The 22,217-nt window shown below is 45.8% G+C and overlaps 1 protein-coding gene across 2 annotated transcripts in view; it reads left to right on the forward strand.

Annotated features, from left to right (window-relative positions):
* Positions 1-22,217, forward strand: part of RPS6KA5 (ribosomal protein S6 kinase A5) — a 205,041-nt gene that overhangs the window by 31,464 nt on the left and 151,360 nt on the right. For both annotated transcript variants that reach the window (XM_075926718.1, XM_075926719.1), the window contains one exon: positions 9,730-9,801. In XM_075926718.1, coding sequence (XP_075782833.1) covers positions 9,730-9,801 — 72 coding nt within the window. The remainder of the gene's footprint in view (positions 1-9,729; positions 9,802-22,217) is intronic.

The following is a 22,217-nucleotide window of genomic DNA, read 5'->3' on the forward strand; positions in this document are numbered from 1 at the left end:
AAGGGTATCGGAGGACTCTGACCTGACTGTGGACATCTTACAGTCGCATGCCCCCACCAGAGTGGCTCTTCCCATCAATAAGATGATGGCCAAAATATCGAAGACCCTCTCGCAGACCCCAGCCTTGATCCTGCCGATGGATAAGAGACCCGAGGATCTCTCTCACAAGCGTCTCTTGTGGGAAGAGATGCTCCAGCTCCTCTCCTAGGGGCCGCAGAGCTGGTTCCCCCAAGGGTAGTGGGCAGGGGATTCTGTTCCTGTTATTTCCTGGTCCCCAAAGCCAAGGGTGGGGATCTGCGGGGCTTCAACACCACCTTTGTCAAGAAAAAATTCAAGATAGTGACTCTGGAAGTGCCCAGAATTCTGCTCCCTCATGGGCCTGGGCAGGGGTTCCTGAGGAGACGCGCTGCTAACACCTTCGCGCTGCTAACTCCTTGGCCCGGGGGGGAGGGGAGTCTGCTGTATGCGTTTCCCCCATTCTCGCTGATTCACCAAGTGCTCCTCTGGATGTGGGAGTTCAGGGTGTGTCTGATCCTTATTGCACCGGCATGGCCCTGTCAGCATTGGTTCTCCACCCTCCTGAGCCTATCATGCGACAAGTTGGTGGCACTCCCTCTAGTCCCCAACCTAATCACACTGGACTTTGGCAGACTTTGCCACTCCAACCTGTGGTCCCCTGCACCTGATGGTGTGGAAGCTCCCTGGTCAACTGCGGGGGAGCTGCTGTGATCAGCACGGGTGCAAGAAGTGTTATTGGGGAGTAGGAAGCCGTGCACTACGGCAACTTATTTGGCCAAATGGAAGCAGTTCCACTGTTGGGCCACCCAGAGAGGGGTGCGCCCTATGTAAGTCTTGATCCATCTAATCCTGGATTATCTTTTGGACTTTAGGCTCCAGGGACTATTCTCCTCCTCGCTTAAGGTGCACCTGGCAGCTCTTTCTGACTTTCACCCAGGGGTTGGGGGGAAAACGGTCTTTGCCTACCCGATGGTGAACAGGTTCCTGAAGGGCCTGGACAGGCTTTACCCGCACGTTTGGCAGCCTGTCCCACAGTGAGATCTTAATTTGGTCCTGACCAAACTCATGGGGCCCCCGTTTGAGCCATTGGTAACATGTTTGTTGCTCCTCCTGTCCTACAAGGTGTCCTGTTGGTGGCCATCATGTCTGCTAGACAGGTGTTAGAACTAAGGGCCCTCACCACGGACTCTCCGTATACGTTTTTCTTTAAATTTAAGGTTAGGGTACGCTCCTACCCCGTCTTTCTGTCTAAGGTGGTGTCAAACTTCCATGTGTCTCAGGACATCTTCTTGCCTGTCTTCTGCCCCGAGCCGCATGCCTCAAGTAAAGAACAGGTGTTACACACTCTGGATGTTAGGAGAGCTTTAGCCTTTTATTTGGAAAGGACAAAGACATTTTGCAAATTGTCCCAGCTTTTTATTGACGTTACAGAGCGGCTGAAAGTTCAGGCGGTCTCAGCGCAGAGGATCGCCTCATGGATCACAGCCTGTATCAGGGAGTGCTATGGGCTGGCCGGGGTTTCAGCTCCTCCCCTCATGGCCAACTGTACTAGAGCCCAGGCCTCTTCGGTGGCTTTTGTGGCCCAGGTGCCCATACTGGACATCTGCAGGGCCATCATGTGGTCTTCAGTTCATACCTTTGCCAACCATTATGCTCTGGTGCACCAGGCAAGGGAGGATGCTGCCCTGGATAGGGCTATCCTTCATTCCATTGAAGGTTAGAACTCAGATCCCCTCCTGGGGGTGCTGTTTTGGAGTCACCTACATGGAATGGACATGAGCAAGCACTCGAAGAAGAAAGAATGGTTACTTACCTTGTAACTGTTGTTCTTTGAGATGTGTTGTACATGTCCATTCCTAATGCCACCCGCCTCCCCTTCCCTGGAATAGTCTGGTAAGAAGGAACTGAGGGGGTGGAGGGCCAGCAGGGGTATATATTGGCTAGTATACCGGCGCCACTCCAGGCTGGCCCAACGGGTACTGCTAAGGGAAACATTTCCAACTGCGCATGCATACTGTGCGCACATACCTACATGGAATGGACATGAGCAACACATCTTGAAGAACAACAGTTATAAGGTAAGTAACCGTTCTTTATCCCATTGAACCAGTCCTGCTGCAACTCAGGAGCAAGGAGGTTTACTCCTATTTCTGATCCTCAGAACGTAGGGAGGTTGAATTCTCATTCTAGATCTCAGGATATTAAACAAATACAGATAGGTGCAAATGTTCAAGATGGTTATGCTAGCACTCAAAGATTTCCTACACTTTACCTTTGTGCAGGACTATTATCAGTAGAGATTGCCCCACCCAGGTTATTCACCATGGTTCTTTTAGTGGAACTGGAGCACTAACTCCAGGACAGCGACTGGAGTTCTCATCACTACCCTCGATGTAGTACATAGTCTAACACAGTGGTCACCAACCAGTAGATCCGGATCTACTAGTAGATCTTAGAGCCTCTGACAAGTGATCCTGATTGGTTTGGCCAAAAGGCTATCAAGTGCTAGCACTAAAGCTGCCCCTCCCCGCACTGCAGTTTATCACTTGACCTTTACCCTGGAGCTGCCCCTCCCCCTGGGAAACCTCCTACTTTCTGGGCAGGGCAGGGGAGGGAGAGAAGGGGTGCTGATGTCAAGGTGCCCCCTCTCCCACTCTGTATCCTGTTTCTAAAGAGCAGAGAGGGGACACAACAGGACTTGGGATGGAGTTTGCTGGCTGCTTTAGGGAGTGGTCCAGGGTTAGTGCAGAGGTGAGCCTGCCTTAGCTCCACTGCACCACCACCCAGAAGTCATCTGGGATAAGCAGTGCCCAGCTGGAGTCCATATCCCAAAATCCTACCCCAGTCATGAACCCCCGCCTGTGCCCTAAGCCCCTGCCCTAGCTCTGAGTACCGCTGCAACCAAATGCCCTCACCTAGAACCCCCTCCTACAGCCTAACTGCTTGCCCTAAGAGCCACTCAGAGCTCCTCTTGCACTTCAGATCCCTTAATCCAAGACCAGAGCCTGCGCCCCAAACCCACTGCCCCAGCCTGATGAAAGTGAGTGAGGATGGGCAAGAGAAGGAGAATGGAGTGAGCAGGGATGGGGCTTCAGGGAAGGAGGCAGGGCCAGGGTATTTATATTTGAGGTAGATCTTGGATTGTACTTAAATTAAAAAAGTGATCTCGTGCTTAAAAAGGTTGGAGACCACTGGTCTAACACCTTGGGACAGATACCTTTCTAATAGGCTGGGGAGTTCCCCTACACAACCACAAGGTTCAGGGCAAATATCCTTCCACAGAAGTGATCTTCCATGTCACTGTTTTGGAGTTAATGCCTGTATGCACTTTCTACCTTTCATCAAGAACACCCAGGTGAAGGTCATAATGGACTAAAAATGATTTCTGTTTTACATAAATCACCACGAGAGTGTCAGATTGCTCTCGCTCTTCGAAGAAGCACTCAGACTGTGGAAGCAGTGCATCCCTCACAATGCACTCTTCCCAGGTATCTAACAGGGATACAGAGTGTGATAACCAGTAGTGTCAATCAGAATTTCTGTCACAACTTAGAACAGAACTCTTCTCTACTCACCAGAAAAAGCAATGTCCTCGTTAATGCCCCAAGCTTAACTTGGGAAAACATTCACAGGGAGGTGCTCTCATCCTCCCATGGCACAGTGACCTCTTGTATGCTTTTTCCCAGTTTTCTCTTCTATCCAAGGCCCAGGTGAAAATTCAACAAAAGAAAGTGAGAGTTATTCTAATTGCACCTTTTGGCCAAGACAATTCTGACTCCTTTATCTGACACAGATGGCTATATGCCCTTCTGTTCCCCCTCTGCTGATTCCACACACAACCTCTCAAAACAAAGTCCTGCTCCTTTATCCCTACCTGCAAATCCTTCACCTCTATATGTGGGTCCATCTTGGTTCCAAGGCTTAGAGGCAGAATTATCTGATGAGCTAAAAGAGGTGTTGCTCTATAGCCAAAGTTGACCACACAATATTCTTATACACAAAGTGGAAACAATTCCAAGTTGATATTAATCTAAACATAGACCCAATCTCATCTTCACTCCCTTTGATTTTACACTAATTTTAGACCTCAAGAGGTTGTGGAAGAAAACAAGTCCTCACTCTTAAGTTTGTAAGGAACAAGTCAGAGGCAGTTTATTCAAGCAATTGCAAGGGAAGACTGCGGTCGGACTGGGGGTTCCCCAACCTTAGGCAGATCTTCAAAGTACAAGCAGTAAAAGATAAGTGTATGTACCTTCCTGTTACATTTCAAGGCTAACAGTTATCTGTTTGTTTATACAAACTCCTTCCAGACGTTTCCGTATCTCAAGGTTCCTGCCTAAGTCAGCATTCCATCCTTATCTTTTAAGAGAGATGGAGGCAGCATCTCTTACAACTCTCGCGTGGTTAGGGTTAGCTTGTTTTTTACTCCACTTCTAACAAACCTGAGATGGCTAAGCACAAATCCCCTTTTTTCCCTTTTCCTGCTTCCACAGGTCAAAACTCTCACTCAGCTCCATTAAGGTACATCCTGGAGTGAAAATGTCTTTTCACAACCAGGTAAACAAATACTTAGTGTTTGCTCACCTACTGATGCAAAGATTCCTTAAGGAATCTTTTCCCATGTGTGACACCATTTGCTCCAGCCTGAGATCTTAACCTAGTTCTCAGGGCTTTGACTAGACCTCCCTTTAAGTCCATGGCAACGTGTTCTCTTGTACACGAGGACACATGTACGAGAGAAGGTCAATTCTTTTTTTTAAAGACAAATTAACTCTAGGGCCATACCTCAAGTTTCTGCCTACTGTTTCTTCATTTTCCATATGAATCAGCAGTTCCATCTCTCTGTTTTTCCCAAACCCACTTTGTGACAATGGGAACGAGTCTGTATGGCTACGTCTACACTGGCCCCTTTTCCGGAAGGGGCATGTAAATTTCATGAGTCGTCGTAGGGAAATCCGCGGGGGATTTAAATATCCCCCGCGGCATTTAAATAAAAATGTCCGCCGCTTTTTTCCGGCTTTTAAAAAAGCCGGAAAAGAGCGTCTACACTGGCCCCGATCCTCCGGAAAAAGCGCCCTTTGAAGTAGGAATAAGAGCCTCCGGAAAAGGGCGCTTTTTCCGGAGGATCGGGGCCAGTGTAGACGCTCTTTTCCGGCTTTTTTAAAAGCCGGAAAAAAGCGGCGGACATTTTTATTTAAATGCCGCGGGGGATATTTAAATCCCCCGCGGATTTCCCTACGACGACTCATGAAATTTACATGCCCCTTCCGGAAAAGGGGCCAGTGTAGACGTAGCCTATATGTTTTGTGTTAGAAATGTGGTGTCCAACCAGTTCTGAATCTGTGGCTACTGCAATAGTGAACTAACCACACTCCACTGGCCAAATATCCACGTGTCTAGTGTGTTTGACACCATGTTGTTAGAAGAACACTAGCATTCTACTTGCAGAAAACTAAGAAAGTTAGGAAATCCCCTAACCTCTTTCTTTTATCCACAGAAAGATCCCAAAGCTCTTGGATATTGGCTCAAAGTCTATCCGAATGACTCTTTGGTTGCATTAATCGTTGTTATCAAAGGCACAGTGTGCTTCTATCCAGCGTCCATATGCACTTCACAAAATCAATTTCTACCTTGGTCACATTCCTTACATATATTTCTGTCTCAGTAATCTGTAGAGCAGTAAGTTGGGCCTGTGCCCACACACTGTCAGAACATTATGGGATCATGGAAGATTCAGCCCCCTTGCCATCTTCGACTCCGTCGTACTCTATATAGTAACAAACTCCACTCTGAAGTCCTAGCCTCCAGTGGTGAGTGCTGCTTGGAATCACCTACCGTGGAACACCCATAGAGAGACTACTCGAAGAAGAAGTGGAAGTTACTCACCTTTGTACGCTAACAGTAGTTCTTTGAGATGTGTGTCTCTATGGGTTCTTCATAACCCATCCTCCTCCCCTCTACTTCAGAGTTCTATATAAGGCTCTGTGGTAGAGAAGGAAGTGAGAGGCTTTCACTTGCGCAGTGCTAGATAGCCCTGAGGTACATCACGAGGGAGAGAGAGCACTTGCATGGACTCAATGGGCACTGCTACCAAAAATCTCTGATTAGAGGTACAGGGGTACACGTAGGAACACACATCTTGAAGAACCATCATTACTGCACAAGGTGAGTAACTTCCTCTTATGTAATGTGGTGTATTCAGAATACATCATGATGAAATGTAGAGTGAAGTTTTTATTAACATCTTTTTGGGATGACCTGCATGATTCACTTGAAGCTTCACAACTTGTGAGTAAAGCTAAGATTTAGGCAGGGGTATTTTTTAGTAAAAGTCATGGACAAGTCACAGGATATAAATAAACATTCGTAGTTCTGTGACCTGTTTATGACTTGCTTCTGGTGGGAGTGCCCAGCTGGTGGTGGCAGCTCCCCTAAACTTGTGGAAATGTTTTTTGAAAAATATTCATGATTGGTTTACACCTTCTAGGTGGGTTGTTTAGGTATATAACAATGAGTTGGGGGCAGGTGGGGAGAAGAATCCAGGAGAAGCAGCAGTGAAGCAATTCTAGAGAGCGACAACCTGAGGATAGGAAGAACAGTGGGATATGGGGAATGCAGCAAGTGAGAGAAAGTAGAAGATGAGGTAGAGATGATGTGGAAGAGACATGTTTTAGGATTTTTAAAAATGTTACACCAAATTAAGCAATGTAGTCTCAATAGGGACAGCAGTTAGTCCATGGCTATCTTTGAGTGTGCGTGGGGGAGGAGGGAGGGAAGGGTGAGGTCAGGGGAGAGGGAGTGTTAATATTTTATGATTACTTGGAGACTAGTTCTGGCATTTTCCTGTAATGTTCTATTCAGGATTGTTTCATTTTCATTTTAAGAGGGAAAAGGAAAACGGGTCAGTTTTTTTTTCTGGAGAGTTTAGTGGTAATTTATGGGATAGGAATATCCTGCATAAGTGGCTTAATGGGATATATTTATCCTTTTTAATTAAATAACACACTGCATCTGCTTACCTTTTAAAAAGCTTAGGGCATCAGATTGCAATTGCCTTTCTCCAGTATAGAAAAATGTCTTTCTCACTCAAGCTTACTATTGGCAGATTTTTTGAGAATGCATGCCTGTGGTAAGTAATGAGAATTATCCATCCCCAATTTTGAAAAGATTTGGCAGCTGTTTTGAGTCTATGAAAATAAATGTGCACTATAATTGTGGAGAGGATGCAAGTACTACACTGTCTTGCTACAATGGCTTGAGAATAATAATTCTCTTGGTATAAGGTTAAAGAAAACAGGAATATTTGGAATTCAATCAAATAATATTACAGTAAGACTAGGGATGTAAAATCCTTGTTAGTTAACTGGTTAAATGTTAGGTTGACCAAACGTTTCACTGGTTAACCAACTAAAACAGGATCTAGGTTGTTCCTCACCAAAAGATTTTTTTATAGTAGTCAATCTGGACCCGCCAATGTCAAGAGTTTTCTTCAGCGGGGACTTCCAAGGGGCAGCGCTACATCAAGTCCAGAATCAGATGGGGACTCCAGCTGATCCCGGGTTCCATGCAGCGCTTCCATGAGGAGTTGCACAGAGATAAATCATAATTAAAATTTTTAATCTCTTGACATCCCTAATTTATGCCTATGTAGATCCTGGGCTAATATGAAGAAAGGTGTGTACATCAATAGAATGTCTGTCTCTTTCAAGTTCAGCCAGCTAGCATCTGAGCTGTGTGAATATAGGAATACTGGGTCCAGCTGTAGAATCAGATACTGATCCTGCCATATGATGACTGGAGTTATGAGCAGTTTGAGTTATGGTTGAATCATGAGGTGTATTCTCTGGGTACCATAGGGCAGGCCTTGGGAATGCAGTTATTAAGATGACTAAAGCCCTGTCCTGTCTTATTTTCCTGAGGACCCTGGGCATCAGACAACAGGTGAAATTCCTGGCCCATTGAATCAGAAATACGTGTCAGAGGGAGCCTGGACTCATTCCTTCCTTGGAACAAAGTGTGTGACATTGGTTGCTAACAAGTCTGTGGTGGGAGGACACTATTTCTGAGAGAGGCTGAGTCTTTTAGGAACAATTCATGAAGAGAAGACTGCCCTTTGCATCCTCAGAGGAGAGGCTTAAGGATATGTAGGGCTCACGTACAGGCCCAGTACATACAGCTACAAGTTGTACCTCCCTAAACTGGGACACTTTGGTCTGGCAAGATCTGTGGTCCGGTAGGACCATGGATGTTCTTTGAACCACAGAACCCAGGAGCAGGGAGGTCTGGTAGTGGGGGGGGGGTCCTCAACTCAGCCGGGAGTCCTGTGCCAGGTACAGGTGGCATGGCAGGGAGTTCTCAAACCAATGGCTAGGGAACTCCAGCCCAGCCGCGTCCAGGGAGCTGCGGCTCCAGCTGCAGACTGGGACTGGAGTTCCACTGCAGCTTGGCTCCATGGCTGGAGCCAGAGCTCCACAGCAAGGGCCAGAGCTCCCTGGCTGCCACTGGGGCTGGAGCTCCCTGGCCGTGGGGGCTAGAACAGGGCCAGAGCTCTGTGGTTGGAGAGTTCCAGCCCTAGTGACAGCCAGGGGAGCTCTGGCCCCGTCTGCAGAGCTCCATTCCTGGTCAGAGAGCCAGGGAACTCTGGCCCTAGCCATGGAACTCTGGCCTTGGCGGCAGCTAGAGAACCCTGGAAGGCTGTGGTAGCAGAAGGGCTGGGCTGGAGCCCTAGCCTGGGGGCAGCAGGGCAACATGGGCCAGTAGGGGAGGGACCTCCCCTGATCTGGCAAATCCCCTCATTTGGGACCAGTCAGGTCCTGCAGGTGCCGGACCAGAGAGGCCCAACTTGTAGTAAAAAAGAATCCAACCTCATGTGCATGCACATAGAGAGTAGTATCTATGTGGATAAAACATTTTGAAAAGTCATAGTCAAATAACCATTTTTGTTTGTTTTGGAAGAAGCTACATGCATTTTCAGAAACTGATTGTTTTGTAAAGTAGTAACTTATGAAATTCTTGGTAGTATATCCAGTTAATGTATTCAAATTATATACCTGATACGCTTTTCATTTGAATACACCTATTTAAGTAACTTTCAAAAAATGTTCTAATTTAATTTAGTCTAAAATGCTACTGAAAAACATATTGAGTACAGTGTCTCATTTCCTGCCAACTGTTTCCTCTCAATGGGTCTCTTGTGCCCATATCGAATAAGTTATATGTTCAGGGCCAGAATCAACACAAAAATGCTTGTTTGTCTTTAGATCACTTAAAATTCTTAGAAAATTCAGTAAAGCCCTGACCATGCAAACACTTATGTACCTGCTTGAGAAGATATTTCTCACATTTGGACCATTTTGTCCAAGAAATCCTTTCATAGACTGATCTCCTTTACCAACACCTCAGGCTACCTGTACGCAGTTCGCAAAATCTTTTGATTTGTAAATCATCTGGAATACCCATGAGAAGAATTGGTAGTCAAAAGACAATAGCTTGAGACTTACAGTTTGGTTAAATTTAAAATGTACAAAAAATGTCATTTAAAAATTTTTTCAAATTGAAATGGTATAATATGTGATATTAAGTATTCTTTTTAGTGTTCCTTTTTTAAAAAATCCATATAATTTTGGAAAAGTGCAGCAATGTGTCAGAATAACTGATGCATCGGTATGTCACATCTCTGAAGATTTTGACAAGGAATTTTTTTTTCCTCAGCAAATTTGACAGGACATGCAGAGAAGGTGGGCATTGAAAACTTCGAACTCTTGAAAGTTCTTGGAACAGGAGGTAAGACTTTTTTTTTTTTAAGATGACCTTTGAAAGTGATGTTCTTCAGTGTAGTTCTGTTTCCTAGCTTTTTTTTTTTTTTTTTTTTTTTTTTTTTAATTGAAATGATCTTGGGCGTGATTGGAACATATTATCTAGGGAGATTTTGCTATAAAGTAAACCAAAGATAGCTTGGGATATGTAAAGAATAAATATTCACAATTATAGCATCTCACATTTTTTAATATAAAAGAAGCATAATTTTGAAAAGATGGGCAAATAGAACAACATTGATTGATGACTCTCATGATAGTACACTAAAACATTTAAAATTTGGTACTAGGTTAGAAGCTGTAAGCTTGAAGTTTTCATTGCATTTTTCAGATTACTATAGCTATTGAAGATCACTGTTTTGGGAAAACCAGGAAAGTATGCATCTTCATCAAATGGCGTATTCATTCTTGTTAACTACACTTTTCAAATAAATATCGTTTTTGCTGTGCCTGTTTTGTCATGCAAGCAGAATACTAGTAATTTTTAAGAAGATAAATGAAAGCGTACAGTATTGAATTTTGGATTTTGTTGTTGTGTGTGGAGCTTTGTGCGTGCATACATGCACACTTTTAGGAACATGTTTCTTTAGTGCTAACTAAAGGAGTTGCAGTGGTGAGAAGCTATTTCACATTTGTGGCCATTCCATGATTATGCTCTGTGGGATTGCCAAAGAGTTCCATTTGTGAGAATAGATTTTAATATGGATACTGAACTTTTAGCTGTTGAACTGAGATCACCAGTTCATTTTGTATAATCCATTAAATAATCTGTAGTAGGACAGTGAGGACTCATGGTCATTACGGTCACTACCAAGAGATACAGTATGGACTTTTGAATTAATTAGCAAGAGATACAGTATGGAATTTTGCCATTAGGTAAAAACTAGGGATGTACAATCATATTTAATTGGGTAACTATTTAAACATATTGTTTAACCAGTTAACAGATTAAAGAGGGGGCAAGTGGCGAAGTTTCTCCTAAGCTGCACGGTAGCACAGACTCCCCCCCCCCCCCCTTGTAGCTACTTATTGAGCCCTCCCAGGGCCTCAGGGCTGCCATGCACAGAGCTGCCTCTGGAAGAATATTCTCCAGAGAAAATTAACAGTCTCAGTATCCAGAGCTGGATTAATTCTTCTTCCGGGACCTGTACTATTAGATTTTAAGGGACCTGCTAGGCTTTGGGGTGGGGGCCAAAAATGAGGGGTTCAAGAGTGTGGGAGATGGCTGTGGGTTGAGGCAGGAGTTGGGTTTAGAAGTGGAAGGTGAAGGCTCCAACTGGAGGGGTCAGGTATAGATGAGGTTAGGGATGAAGAGTTTGGGGAGCAGAAGAGGGCTCCAGTCTGAAGCCCAGGGATTTGGAGTCATGATTTGAAGCCCAGGGATTTTGGAGTCATGGGGGATCAGGGCGGGCAGGAGTTCAAGTGTCTGGAAGGGAATTAAGATGTGGGAGATGACTCAGGGCAGGAGGTTGGGCTGGAGTGAGGGGTCTGAGTGGGAGTTAGGATATGGGAGGGAGCTCAAGGCAGAAGGCAGGATACAGCCCACCTCAGCTCCCTCTAATTTTTTTGATCCATGTGCAGAATACATTTTGTTATATGTATTGGGACATGTGCAGATGTGCACCACCAATGGAAACACATGCTGCTGGCTATGGCTGCAGGTGGCACCCGAATCTCTCCTGGGTGTCCACCCAAGCGCACAGCTTATAGCAGTGGTGGGGAACCTAAGGCCCAGGGGTTGGATGCAGCCCCCAGCTTGCATGGATCCAGCCCCTGAGACTTGGGGTTTCCCCTAGCATCAGGGAGCCCATGCTGGTGAGGGGTGTTTATTTTGTTTGTTTCTCACTTGTGTGCAGCCCCTCATTGATTTTCCTGTGGGTCAGTGGCCCCCGACTCAAAAATGGTCCCCACCCTGGCTTACAGGCAACACTGCTAATCACATGCCTTGCATGCTTTGATGAATTATGGCAATAATTATCCATATATTGACTGATGTGTCTATGGGAAAGATCATCAGGGGAGGATAAGTTTTTCCCATGCACATTGTTTCAATTCATGACTCATTACCTTGGATATTCCCTTCACAATGTGCTGACTAGTGGATGCTAATTGATCTATGGGTGTTACCCAGGAGCAAGCACATTTGAAATACAGATACGTGGTCAATATTCATAAATCCAGATACAAAGATGACATTCATATAAATAGGATAATCCTATTCAGCAAACCATAATTTCTTCATTGAGTGGTGTCTTACTGGGTGTTCCATTTTAGGTGTGTCCCGCACTGCTGACTGGAGACTTTTGGTGGCAGTGCCTGGTTGGGGGGACACATGTGCTGTAGGCTCCTCATGAGCCATTAGCATTTGTGCCTTCTGCCCTCCCCAGTACCTTTGCAACCATCTTCAGCTGTAGATGGAGCTCCACAAATGGTGTCTGAAGTAGATAAAAACAATTTAATTTAGATAGTAGAAGAAAAAGGGGGGGGAATGGAGACCAATTCTAGATCTCAGCAAACTCAACAAATTCATTCACTTTCAGAATAGTCACACTGATGTTAATAATCCCAACTCTGGAGGAAGAAGACTGTTTTTCAGCCTTGACCTACAATATGTGTACTTTCATACAACTATACACTTAGCATACATTCACAAAAGATTGTAATGCAGATGCAATACTAAGTTTAACAGTACTGTCCTTTTTTATTCAGCCAACTTTGGAACCCAGCCTACCCTAATGATGATTCTACTGTCACCTAAAGTGGAGTATCCACAGGGACACCAGTTGATGAAGAAGACAAGGTTACTTACCTTGTACAGTAACTGAGCTGCTCAGAGATGTGTCGGTGCTGCACTATCTACCCTCCTCCCCTCTACTCTGTTGTTTTATAAATGAACTTCAGAGTGGAGAAGGAAAAGGGAGGGAGATGGGACATGCAAGCGCTAATAGCACGAGTTGCCTGTGGTACGTAGGTGTCCTAATCAGGCACTGCTACCAAAAGTCTCCAATCAGTGGCTCCATTGATACATAAAATAGTGCACTCAGAGTAACATATTTAGAAGAACCTCAGTTACTTCACAAGGTGAATAACCTGCTCATTTCCATTGATATCTCACATGACACATTTTATACGAGATACACTATGCCACAGTCATGTTATTATGGTGAATATGAAGTGCAGTTTGTAACAGTTTTATTATCCAAAAATTTAACTAATGCTTTTTGACAGATATACTTTTGGTCTTCAAAACATCCCCAGCAATGAGTTTCATGTGTTGATTGTGTATTGTGTGAAGTAGGGATGTTAAAATGCATATAATTAAGTAAAACCGTGTAACCACTGAAAATATCCGTGGTTACACAGTTCCTTGTGAGGTGGCAATTGGCTCCCTGTTCATACTGTCTGCTGCCTTGCACTGCTGCTTTCTGATACAGAGGCACCAGCGCGGTTTGGTAGAAGGCTCCCCAGAAATCGGTGTGTGCTGGGAGTTGGCTCCCTGTGCATGCCTGGAGCCTGTGTGTAACCATGAACGTTAACCTATGAACCCAGGTTCATTGGTTGACCATTTATACGGTTACGCTTTCACATCCCTACCATGAAGATGTAACATGTTGCCTATTAAATTTCATTGGGTTATTTCCTAGTTTTGTGTTTACGTGACGGGTAAATAACACTTTCTTAGTCACTTTTTCCTACCCGTCATGATTTTATAGATTTCTATCATATTTCCTCTTAATCATCTCTTTTCTAAGCTGAACAGTCCCAGTCTTTTTATTCTCAATGAGTATGGAAGTTATTTCATACCCTTAATTATTCTTTTTGTCCTTCTGTGTACTTTTTCCAAATTTAATTTATCTTTTTTGAGATGAAGCTATCAGAACTGCACCTGGTATTCAAGGTATGGGTGTATTATGGATTTTTATACTGGCATTATATTTTCTGTCTTATTATCCATTCTTTTCCTAATAGTTTGTAACATTCTGTTAGCTTTTTTTGACTGCCATTAAATATTGAGCCAAATGTTTTCAGAGGACTGTGCACAATGACTCAAAGATCTATCTTTAGTGGTAACATCTTTGTATAGTTGTGATTGTGTTTTCCAATTTGCATTTCTGTGCATTTATCACCATTGAATTTCATCTTTCATTTTGTTGCCCAATCACCTGGTTTAGTGAGATCTAATTTTTTTGTGTTACAAACTAACTCAGCTACCCCTCTGAAACTTTTTAACTCTTTATAGACAGCTTTGGACTTACAGAATTACTCAAGATAGTTACCATCTGCAAATGTTTGCTACTTCACTATTTACCCCGTGACAGACCACAGCCTGCAAACTGCAAAACTCTTATAGAAGGCAGCCATATTGGGAGGTGGATTAATGCTTTCTTGTTTCCAAATTAGCCTCACCTGAACACAGCCCAGCAGCCAGGGTAGAAAATAGAGGCCTAATTAGGAGGCAGCTTGCAGCTGGGGTTAATTAAGCACCTGCTGCCAATTAAGGCCTCCATGGTTCCTAAAAAAAGGGTTCCTCCCAGGCAATGAGGGGGTGGGGAAGTTTTTTTGGAAGGCTCAGAGAGCAGAGCAAGGAAATGCTGAACCCCAAGGACTGGCCTGTGATGAGAATGACTTGGTAAGTGGAGACCCTTGCCTCTAGGGAAATCCCAGGGAAACGAAGGGGGCTCCGTGTGTCTCTGAGGCGCCCAAGAAACCGCCAAGAAGCGCAGAACCTCAGGGAGCTACCAAGGGACTTTGTCACACTCCTTTCTAGATGATTTTTGAATATTTTGAAAAGCATAGGTCTCGGGACAGATCTGGTGATGCCCAATTATTAATCTCTTACCATTGTGAAAACTGACCTTTCTTTCCTATTTTCAATAAATTACTGATCCATGAGAGGACTTCCCTCTTATCTCATTACTGCTTATTTAGCTGAAGAGCCTTTGGTGTGGAACCTCATAACAAGCTTTTTGAAAATCAAGGGACACTGTATCAACTTACTCACCCTTGTCCACATGATTGTTGATGCTACCAAAGAATTCTAATAGATTGGTGAAATGGGATTTTCCTTTTTGAAAAGCTGTGTTGACTCTTCCTCTACACACTGTCTGATATAGAAGAGAATTATGAGTCAGTTTGCCTGGTACTGAAATTAAACTTACCAGCCTGTTGTTGCCACCTGAAATCCTTTGGTACCCTCTATAAAAAAATCAGTGTTCTTCCTTAAGTGCTTGTGCATGCACACACCTAATTGGAATACACATGAACATGTGCATAGTAGCCAGAAGATTTTTCCACTAGCCCCTAGCCACATAGTTAGATTGAGCACCCCAGGATTGATGCCAGTATCATGCCCTATATTCAACCCTACTGACTAGAGATGATAAAATATGGTTATTTTTATAAATGTTTAACTGTTGAAATTTTCAGCTGTTACAAATTTATACGCAAGAGGGCACAGGTGGGAGCCAGTTCCTCATGAGCATCAGCTCCTGCCTGCCGCCCAGTCCCCTGTGCTGCTGCCTCTGATAAAACAGGTGGCTACGTAGGAGCCAGTACATGTGAGGAGCTGGCTTAAAAGACGGCTTCCCACATGTACCAGTTACTACCTGCCCCTCCTCCCTGCACTGCTGAGTCTCTATTAAAGGCAGCAGCATGGGGGTGGGAGGAGAGGGCTAATGTTTTAACCTGATTCCCCACTTGCCCCCCCTCCCCACTGTTGCCTCTGTGGGAGACAGCAGCATGGGGAGGCAGTTCTGCAGAAGCCAGCTCGCACGGGGAGCTGTTTTTTAAGCTTAAAAGCCTCCTCCCCAGTGCACTGATTCCTGCCTTCCCCCCCCCTCCTTGATGCCTCTTATACAGAGGTAGTCAGTGGGGGGATGCATATAACCATAAGGATTAACTGATGAGCACAGACTTATCATTTATCTGTGTACATGGGTATATGTTAATATGCCTACTGCCAACCTTAGTTTCATTATTGCCAATGACAGTAGCTGGGACTTCCCCTTGCTCATCTCTTGTCTTGCAATCATTATTTATATACCCATCTTGTCAAAAACCATTTCTGGGGCATGCCTTGTTCCCCAAGTTTCAAGGCTTGTCAGTCATGTTCCAAGTACATGCCAAAGAGTGATCCTCACTCCTCCTGCCTATAGTTCCTGGGTCGGTGTCACCAAAAAGACCATCGCAAAATTTGTTGAAGGTTCCAACCCAGAACCAAGAGAGAGAGGTTATATAATAAGAGACAATGTAAACGTATTTAGTTAAGTCACAACAACTGTCCCTCCTGAGTGGGATTCACTTTGCTTGAAAGTCCTGGTATTATCCTGATTTCATATGGCACTGAGCCAGTCCTTGTGTTATGTCATTTTAAAATAAGAAGAAATTTACTTCTGGAGATCTGATATATCTGTCTGGAATTGTTGTGTGACTTGCTTTCACTGTAAGTGTCCAACTGATGCACCAATCAAATTTGCCAAACATTTTTGTGTCAAGGACACTGAATTTTTCAATTCTCGTTCTACCTTATTTTGAATTGCAAAAACAAACTACTACTACACTGCAACTGGAAAAAAGTTACTCAACTTGAGGTGAAAGAAGACAGGTTGGATTAAAAAAAATGCAAGAAATGTCTAGATTCCGGAGAACATTTAACATGGCAGGCATAGCTGGTTGGAGTGCTTATCTGTTCCTGTTGCACTCAAAATTGTTGCAGTGAGATGCTCTTGGAAATAACAGATGTACCAAGACCTTCAGCCTCTAGATTGGACAGTAGCATCAAGGAAACTGTTTTTAATAGTGCAGATACCTATGAATAGATGTGAGAAAATGTGTTTAGTGGAAGATAAATATCTTGCTAAGTGACGTAATATTCTTCTTCAGGTGATGTCCCCATCGGTGCTCCACACAAGGTGTAGGGACGTCCCGGAGGCATGGAGCGGAGCTTTTTTAGCAGTTGTCTGTGGGCCATGCATGCGTGAAGGGAGCCTCATTCTATGCTCAGTTTGGTGCCTCATGTAATCAGCCCGCTGCCCCCCCCCCCCCCAATCTTTCTGCCGTGCTTGGTCATGGACGGAGCTCTCCGTTATCCTCAGCTTCTCCTCAGGGGTGTGTGAAAAACCTCTCAGTTTCCCTTCCCCTACTTTTCTTTTGCGTTCTCAATGCCACATTTCATTCTGTTCACCTAAAAAAAAAATTTTTTTCTTCCTGTCAGCCTCTCATGGAGCCGCTGCTTGGTAGCCCCGCTGCTCCCTCCCTCATTTTAAAAAAAAAAATTAAGAATACAATAACTGCAATAATGGACACATTAAAAGCAGATACAGGGGCAACCTCCAACATAACACTCGCCCCTTTGATCCTTATAGTCGCCGCAATGCCAGGATCATCTGGCTTTTAAAAATGTAATTCGTGCCAGGAGCTGATGCCAGTCTCGGGCATGTACCCCAGAAATGCAAACTCTGCCGCTCCCTCACAGTGAGAACAAGAAAAGACAGGGAGCTCAGGCTCAGCATGGTTTTATTTGACAAGGTGATGCAGCCTGAGTGCTCTCAAGCCTCTCTACCGGCTGCGCAGCCTTACAGAAAGAGCCACCTCCAAGAGTGGGCTAAGAAGGGGCCATCCCCTTCAAAATCTCTGCCCCCAACTCCATCCTCTTAGTGCCTGGAGGGGATAAGTTGAGAACCCGCGGCACCAGCGAAATAAGTGCTTGAACCAGCACTGTGACCTCCACGTCATGCTCAGCTTCGGTGAGAGCATCATTGGCACCAGAAAGCTCTCGCCTGTGCTCCTGCACGCTGGTGCCAGCACTGTTGAGAGACACGGCATTGAGATCCGTGCTGCCAGCAGCCAAAAGCCCTCCCACAAGGGACTGCCTTTGAACACAAGCCCTTCATTACCCAACTTGATGCTTCCCCCTATGGAGGCTCCAGCTTGGGCACACAGATAATGCACACAGAGACTGCAGGCAAGAGCTTACACCTCTTTGCTCCAGAGAGGCTTCTCCTCTACTACTCTCTTCAAGGGTCTCTACACGTCATGCCAGGTCTCCAGTACTGTCGGAGCATGCTGTCTTTTAACCAGGGGACTAATACAGTGTTTTTTCACCACAGCACTTGTCCCCTACTATCTCTTGCCATCTTTACTGCTACTATGATAGACCACTATATCCTCCTTGGTACTCAGATTGGCTGTACCTACCATCCCACTATCCATCTTGCTGGTCACCGTGGGACCACTGGGACCCATGGAAAAGACACTCTGCCGCATCGTCTACTTCGAGGAGACTCTCTCCTCCTCATCTTGCACTGTGCCAACCACTGCAGACTGATGAAGAAGAGGGCCAACTCTCTGATGAACATACCGAGTTACGGCACACAGAATCACCTCCTGATAACACTTCTTCATATCTTGAAGACGCGGTTATATTGGATGATACTCAACTGTCAGATGACCTGAAACAATTCTAGGATCTGTTTAAGAGGATGGTGACAACCCAGGATGTCCAGCTCCAAGAAGTCAGGGTATGTCTACACTACAGCACTAATTCGAACTAACTTAGTTCGAATTAGTTAATTCGAACTAAGCTAATTCGAATTAGCGCATCTAGACTTAAAAACTAGTTGGAATTAGCATTTTGCTAATTCGAACTAGCATGTCCACACTGAGTGGACCCTGAACTGAGGTTAAGGATGGCCGGAAGCAGTGTCGGTAGGGCATCAGATTAGGACTTAGAGCGTGGAGCTACTGTCTCAGGCTAGCCAAGGGCTGTGCTTAAAGGGACCCGACCCCCACCCCGGACAGACAGTTCTCAGGGGTGCCCCGCTTGCAAAGCAGTCCTGGCTTGGAGTGCCCTGAGTGCCCACACTCGGCACATCACAGCACTCGGTCATCAGCTCGGCTGCACTTGCCGCAGGCTGCCATCCGGAGGGGGGGTTAATCGGGGGGCTGCAGGAGAGCTTCCACCCCAAGGAGCCCGCAGAACCAGCCCAGTGCTCCCCATCGGGGGCTCGTACCCCATTCCTCCCTCACCTCCTTCCACTTACCCTTCCCTAGCCCCCCTTCCTGATGTACAAAATAAAGGACACGTGTGTTCAAAAATAGAAACTCTCTTTATTGAACAAAACTCGGGGAGACTGGGAAAAGGAGGTGGGAGAGGGGAGGGCAACTAAAATGATCAGGGGTTCGGAACAGGTCCCATATGAAGAGAGGCTAAAGAGACTGGGACTTTTCAGCTTAGAAAAGAGGGGACTGAGGGGGGATATGATAGAGGTCTATAAAAGCATGAGTGCTGTGGAGAGGGTGCATAAAGAAAAGTTCTTCATTAGTTCCCATAATATAAGGACTAAAGGACACCAAATGAAATGAATAGGTATCTGGCTTCAAACTAACAACATAAAGTTCTTCTTCACAAAGCAAATAGTCAACCTGTGGAACTCTTTGCCACAGGAGGCTGTGAAGGCTAGAACTATAACAGAGTTTAAAGAGAAGTGAGAAATTCATGGAGGTTGGGTCCATGGAGTGCTATTAGCCAGGGGGTAGAAATGGTGTCCCTGCCCTCTGTTTGTGGAAGACTGGAGATGGATGGCACGAGACAAATGGCTTGGTCATTGTCTTCGGTCCATCCCCTCCTGGATACCTAGTGTTGGCCGCTGTCGACAGACAGGCTACTGGGCTAGATGGACCTTTGGTCTGACCCAGTATGGCCATTGTAAGCTCAGGGCTCAGGGTCGGGGGTCTCAGTGGACCACCTTGATTTTCATGCAAACCTGCTCCTGGGTGGCCAGGCTGGCAGCTATCCTGCCCTAGACGGCCACTTTCCTGTGCCTAGTGTGGAGGTTGTGGATGAGGTCCACGATGTCTGCACTAGACCAGGCGGAAGCCCGCCTCTTGCGGACCTGGGCAGGCTCCCGGGAGCCGCCAGCCTGGTCCCGGGAAGAGGCGGAGGGCTGGGTGGCAGCGGGTGGCTGGCTCGAGCCGTGCCAGGTGCAGGGTCTGCTGGCTGGGTGCTGGCAGGCTTGCACCGTAGCCAGCCCGTGCCCCTTTAAGGGCTCCGGGGCTGGGAGGGGGGCAGAAGAGTTTCCCTGGTGGTGCCCAGAGTGGCCACCAGGGAAAGCTGGGGAGGGCTAGCCTCCCACTAGTTCGAATTAAGTGGCTACACAGCCCTTAATTCGAACTAGTTAATTCGAACTAGGTGTTAGTCCTCGTAGAATGAGGTTTACCTAGTTCGAATTAAGCGCTCCGCTAGTTCGAATTAAGTTCGAACTAGCGGTTTGCTTGTGTAGCGCCTATCAAAGTTATTTCGAACTAACATCTGTTAGTTCGAATTAACTTTGTAGTGTAGACATACCCGCAGATAGAAACAGCACTGACTTCTGAAAAACATCAAAGAAGTTCACAGGAAAGAATTACACTCCCTATTGACGAGGCAATAATGGAGGTCTCAGATGAAATCTGGTGAACCCCTACTTCAATTCAGCTAATGTGCAAGAGATCTGACAGGAAGTACTTTATACCACCAAAAGACCTACAATTCCTTTCCTCGTATCCACAACCAAATTCTCTCATCATGGACTCCGCTGACCAACGTGCAAAGGCCTCTCGGGAAAAAGGTCTATTCCTCAGCTACTCTTCAATTGTTGCTTTGCTGGCAAACCATGACTTTGATACTATTCCAACCTGTCCAAGTTGATGGAACACCTTCCAGAATCCAGAAAACCCATACTCAGATGAATCATACACGAAAGTCACACTGTTGCTTGTACAGCGCACTGCTTTTCTTGATAGATGTATCTGATATGGCAGCCAGGGCAACGGTCAGAGCTGTGATAATGAGAAGAGCTTCTTGAGCTTTTTGGGGCTACTACGGACAAAGTCCTACATTGCAGCAAGGATTCCTGCACTACCCTTTGTACACTTAGCATTTATACCCCACCATATCGTCGAAGGTGTTATACCCCGTACAACAAAAATAGAGACTGCTATTACAACTGTGTTCAGCAAAGGCAGTATGGCTTCAATCGCCCTAGACAATGTCCTCAGAGGAGGCACCCGCCTCCAATTCACTACTCTGGTCCCCAGACAACAAAACAGCAGGTTTGAGGATTTGGTTGAGGGCCTGCCAGACCTCCCACTGTAGTCTTTGCCAATGAGCCAGTACCATCTCTTTACCAACAGACTCTGTCCCTTTTACCACCAGTGGGATGTTATAACATGAGATCAGTGGGTCTCAGAAATCATCCACACAGGATAAGCTATCCCCTTTACATCACTTCCCCCTGCCCATCCCCCTTTCCCTTACCTCTTCAGGGACCCCTCTCACGAGATGCTTCTCAGACAGGAAATCAATTGCCTCCTGTAATTGGGAGCCATAGGGAGTGTCTCCCTGGCCTTTTGGGGGAGAGAGTTCTATTCCAAATATTTTCTGACACAGAAGTGCACAGAAACCCATATTAGATCTCCACAAGCTAGACAAATTTCTGCAGAAACAACACTTCAAGATGGTAGCACTGGCATCAATTATACCAGCTGTAGATGAAGGGGACTGATTTGCAGCCCTTGACCTTCAGGACGCATGCTTTCATATTGTCATGCACCCATCACACAGACATTATCTCCAGTTTACTGCGGGAGACGATCACTACCAGTACAGAATCCTCCCCTTTGGACTGTCTTCTTCCCCCAGGGTCTTCTCAAAGATCTGGGCAGAAGACAGTCCAAAGGGAGGACTCTAGCTATAGTCACAGCCTATCTACGTCAACAGGGCGTCGTCATCTTTCCATACATAGACAACTGTCTTATAAAAAGCCGATTATGTGGTCGCCAACATAATACAGATCTTCAGCCATCTGGGCCTCCTAATAAATGCACAGAAATGAACGCTACAACCCACACAGGGCATAGAGTTCATTGCCGCCCACCTCGATTCATTGACGGCCAGAGCTTATCTCTCACTGCACCGATTTATAGCACTACGTGATCTCGTCACCATACTGCTGGCAACTCCTACAGCTACGGCCCTTACCTGTCTCCAAGCTTATCAGATAGTCGACACGCTAGTCGGCTAGTCACTTCTCCCCCTTTCCCCCACTTTGCTGCCTCCATCAGAAAGAGGCAACAAGGGTGGGGAAGAGGAGGGGCTGCTTTCATGTGGCAGCGTCCAATGGAGCCTGAGGTCAGCTGGGGACTCCCCTGCTGACTCTGAGCTCCATGTGGTGCTGCTGCTTTGAAACGCCACAGGGAGCACAGGGCTAGTGGGAGACTGCTTGAGTCCCCGCTGGCCCTGTGCTTTCTGCAGCGCTTTCACCTTTGAAATGTAGCAACAGCCCCCGCCAGAGAGACCCACTAGTTGTTCTCAATAGCTGGTGATTCTCTCTAGATACATGTGCC

This window comes from Pelodiscus sinensis, chromosome 4, assembly GCF_049634645.1.
Source record: "Pelodiscus sinensis isolate JC-2024 chromosome 4, ASM4963464v1, whole genome shotgun sequence".
Classification (NCBI taxonomy): domain Eukaryota; kingdom Metazoa; phylum Chordata; order Testudines; family Trionychidae; genus Pelodiscus; species Pelodiscus sinensis.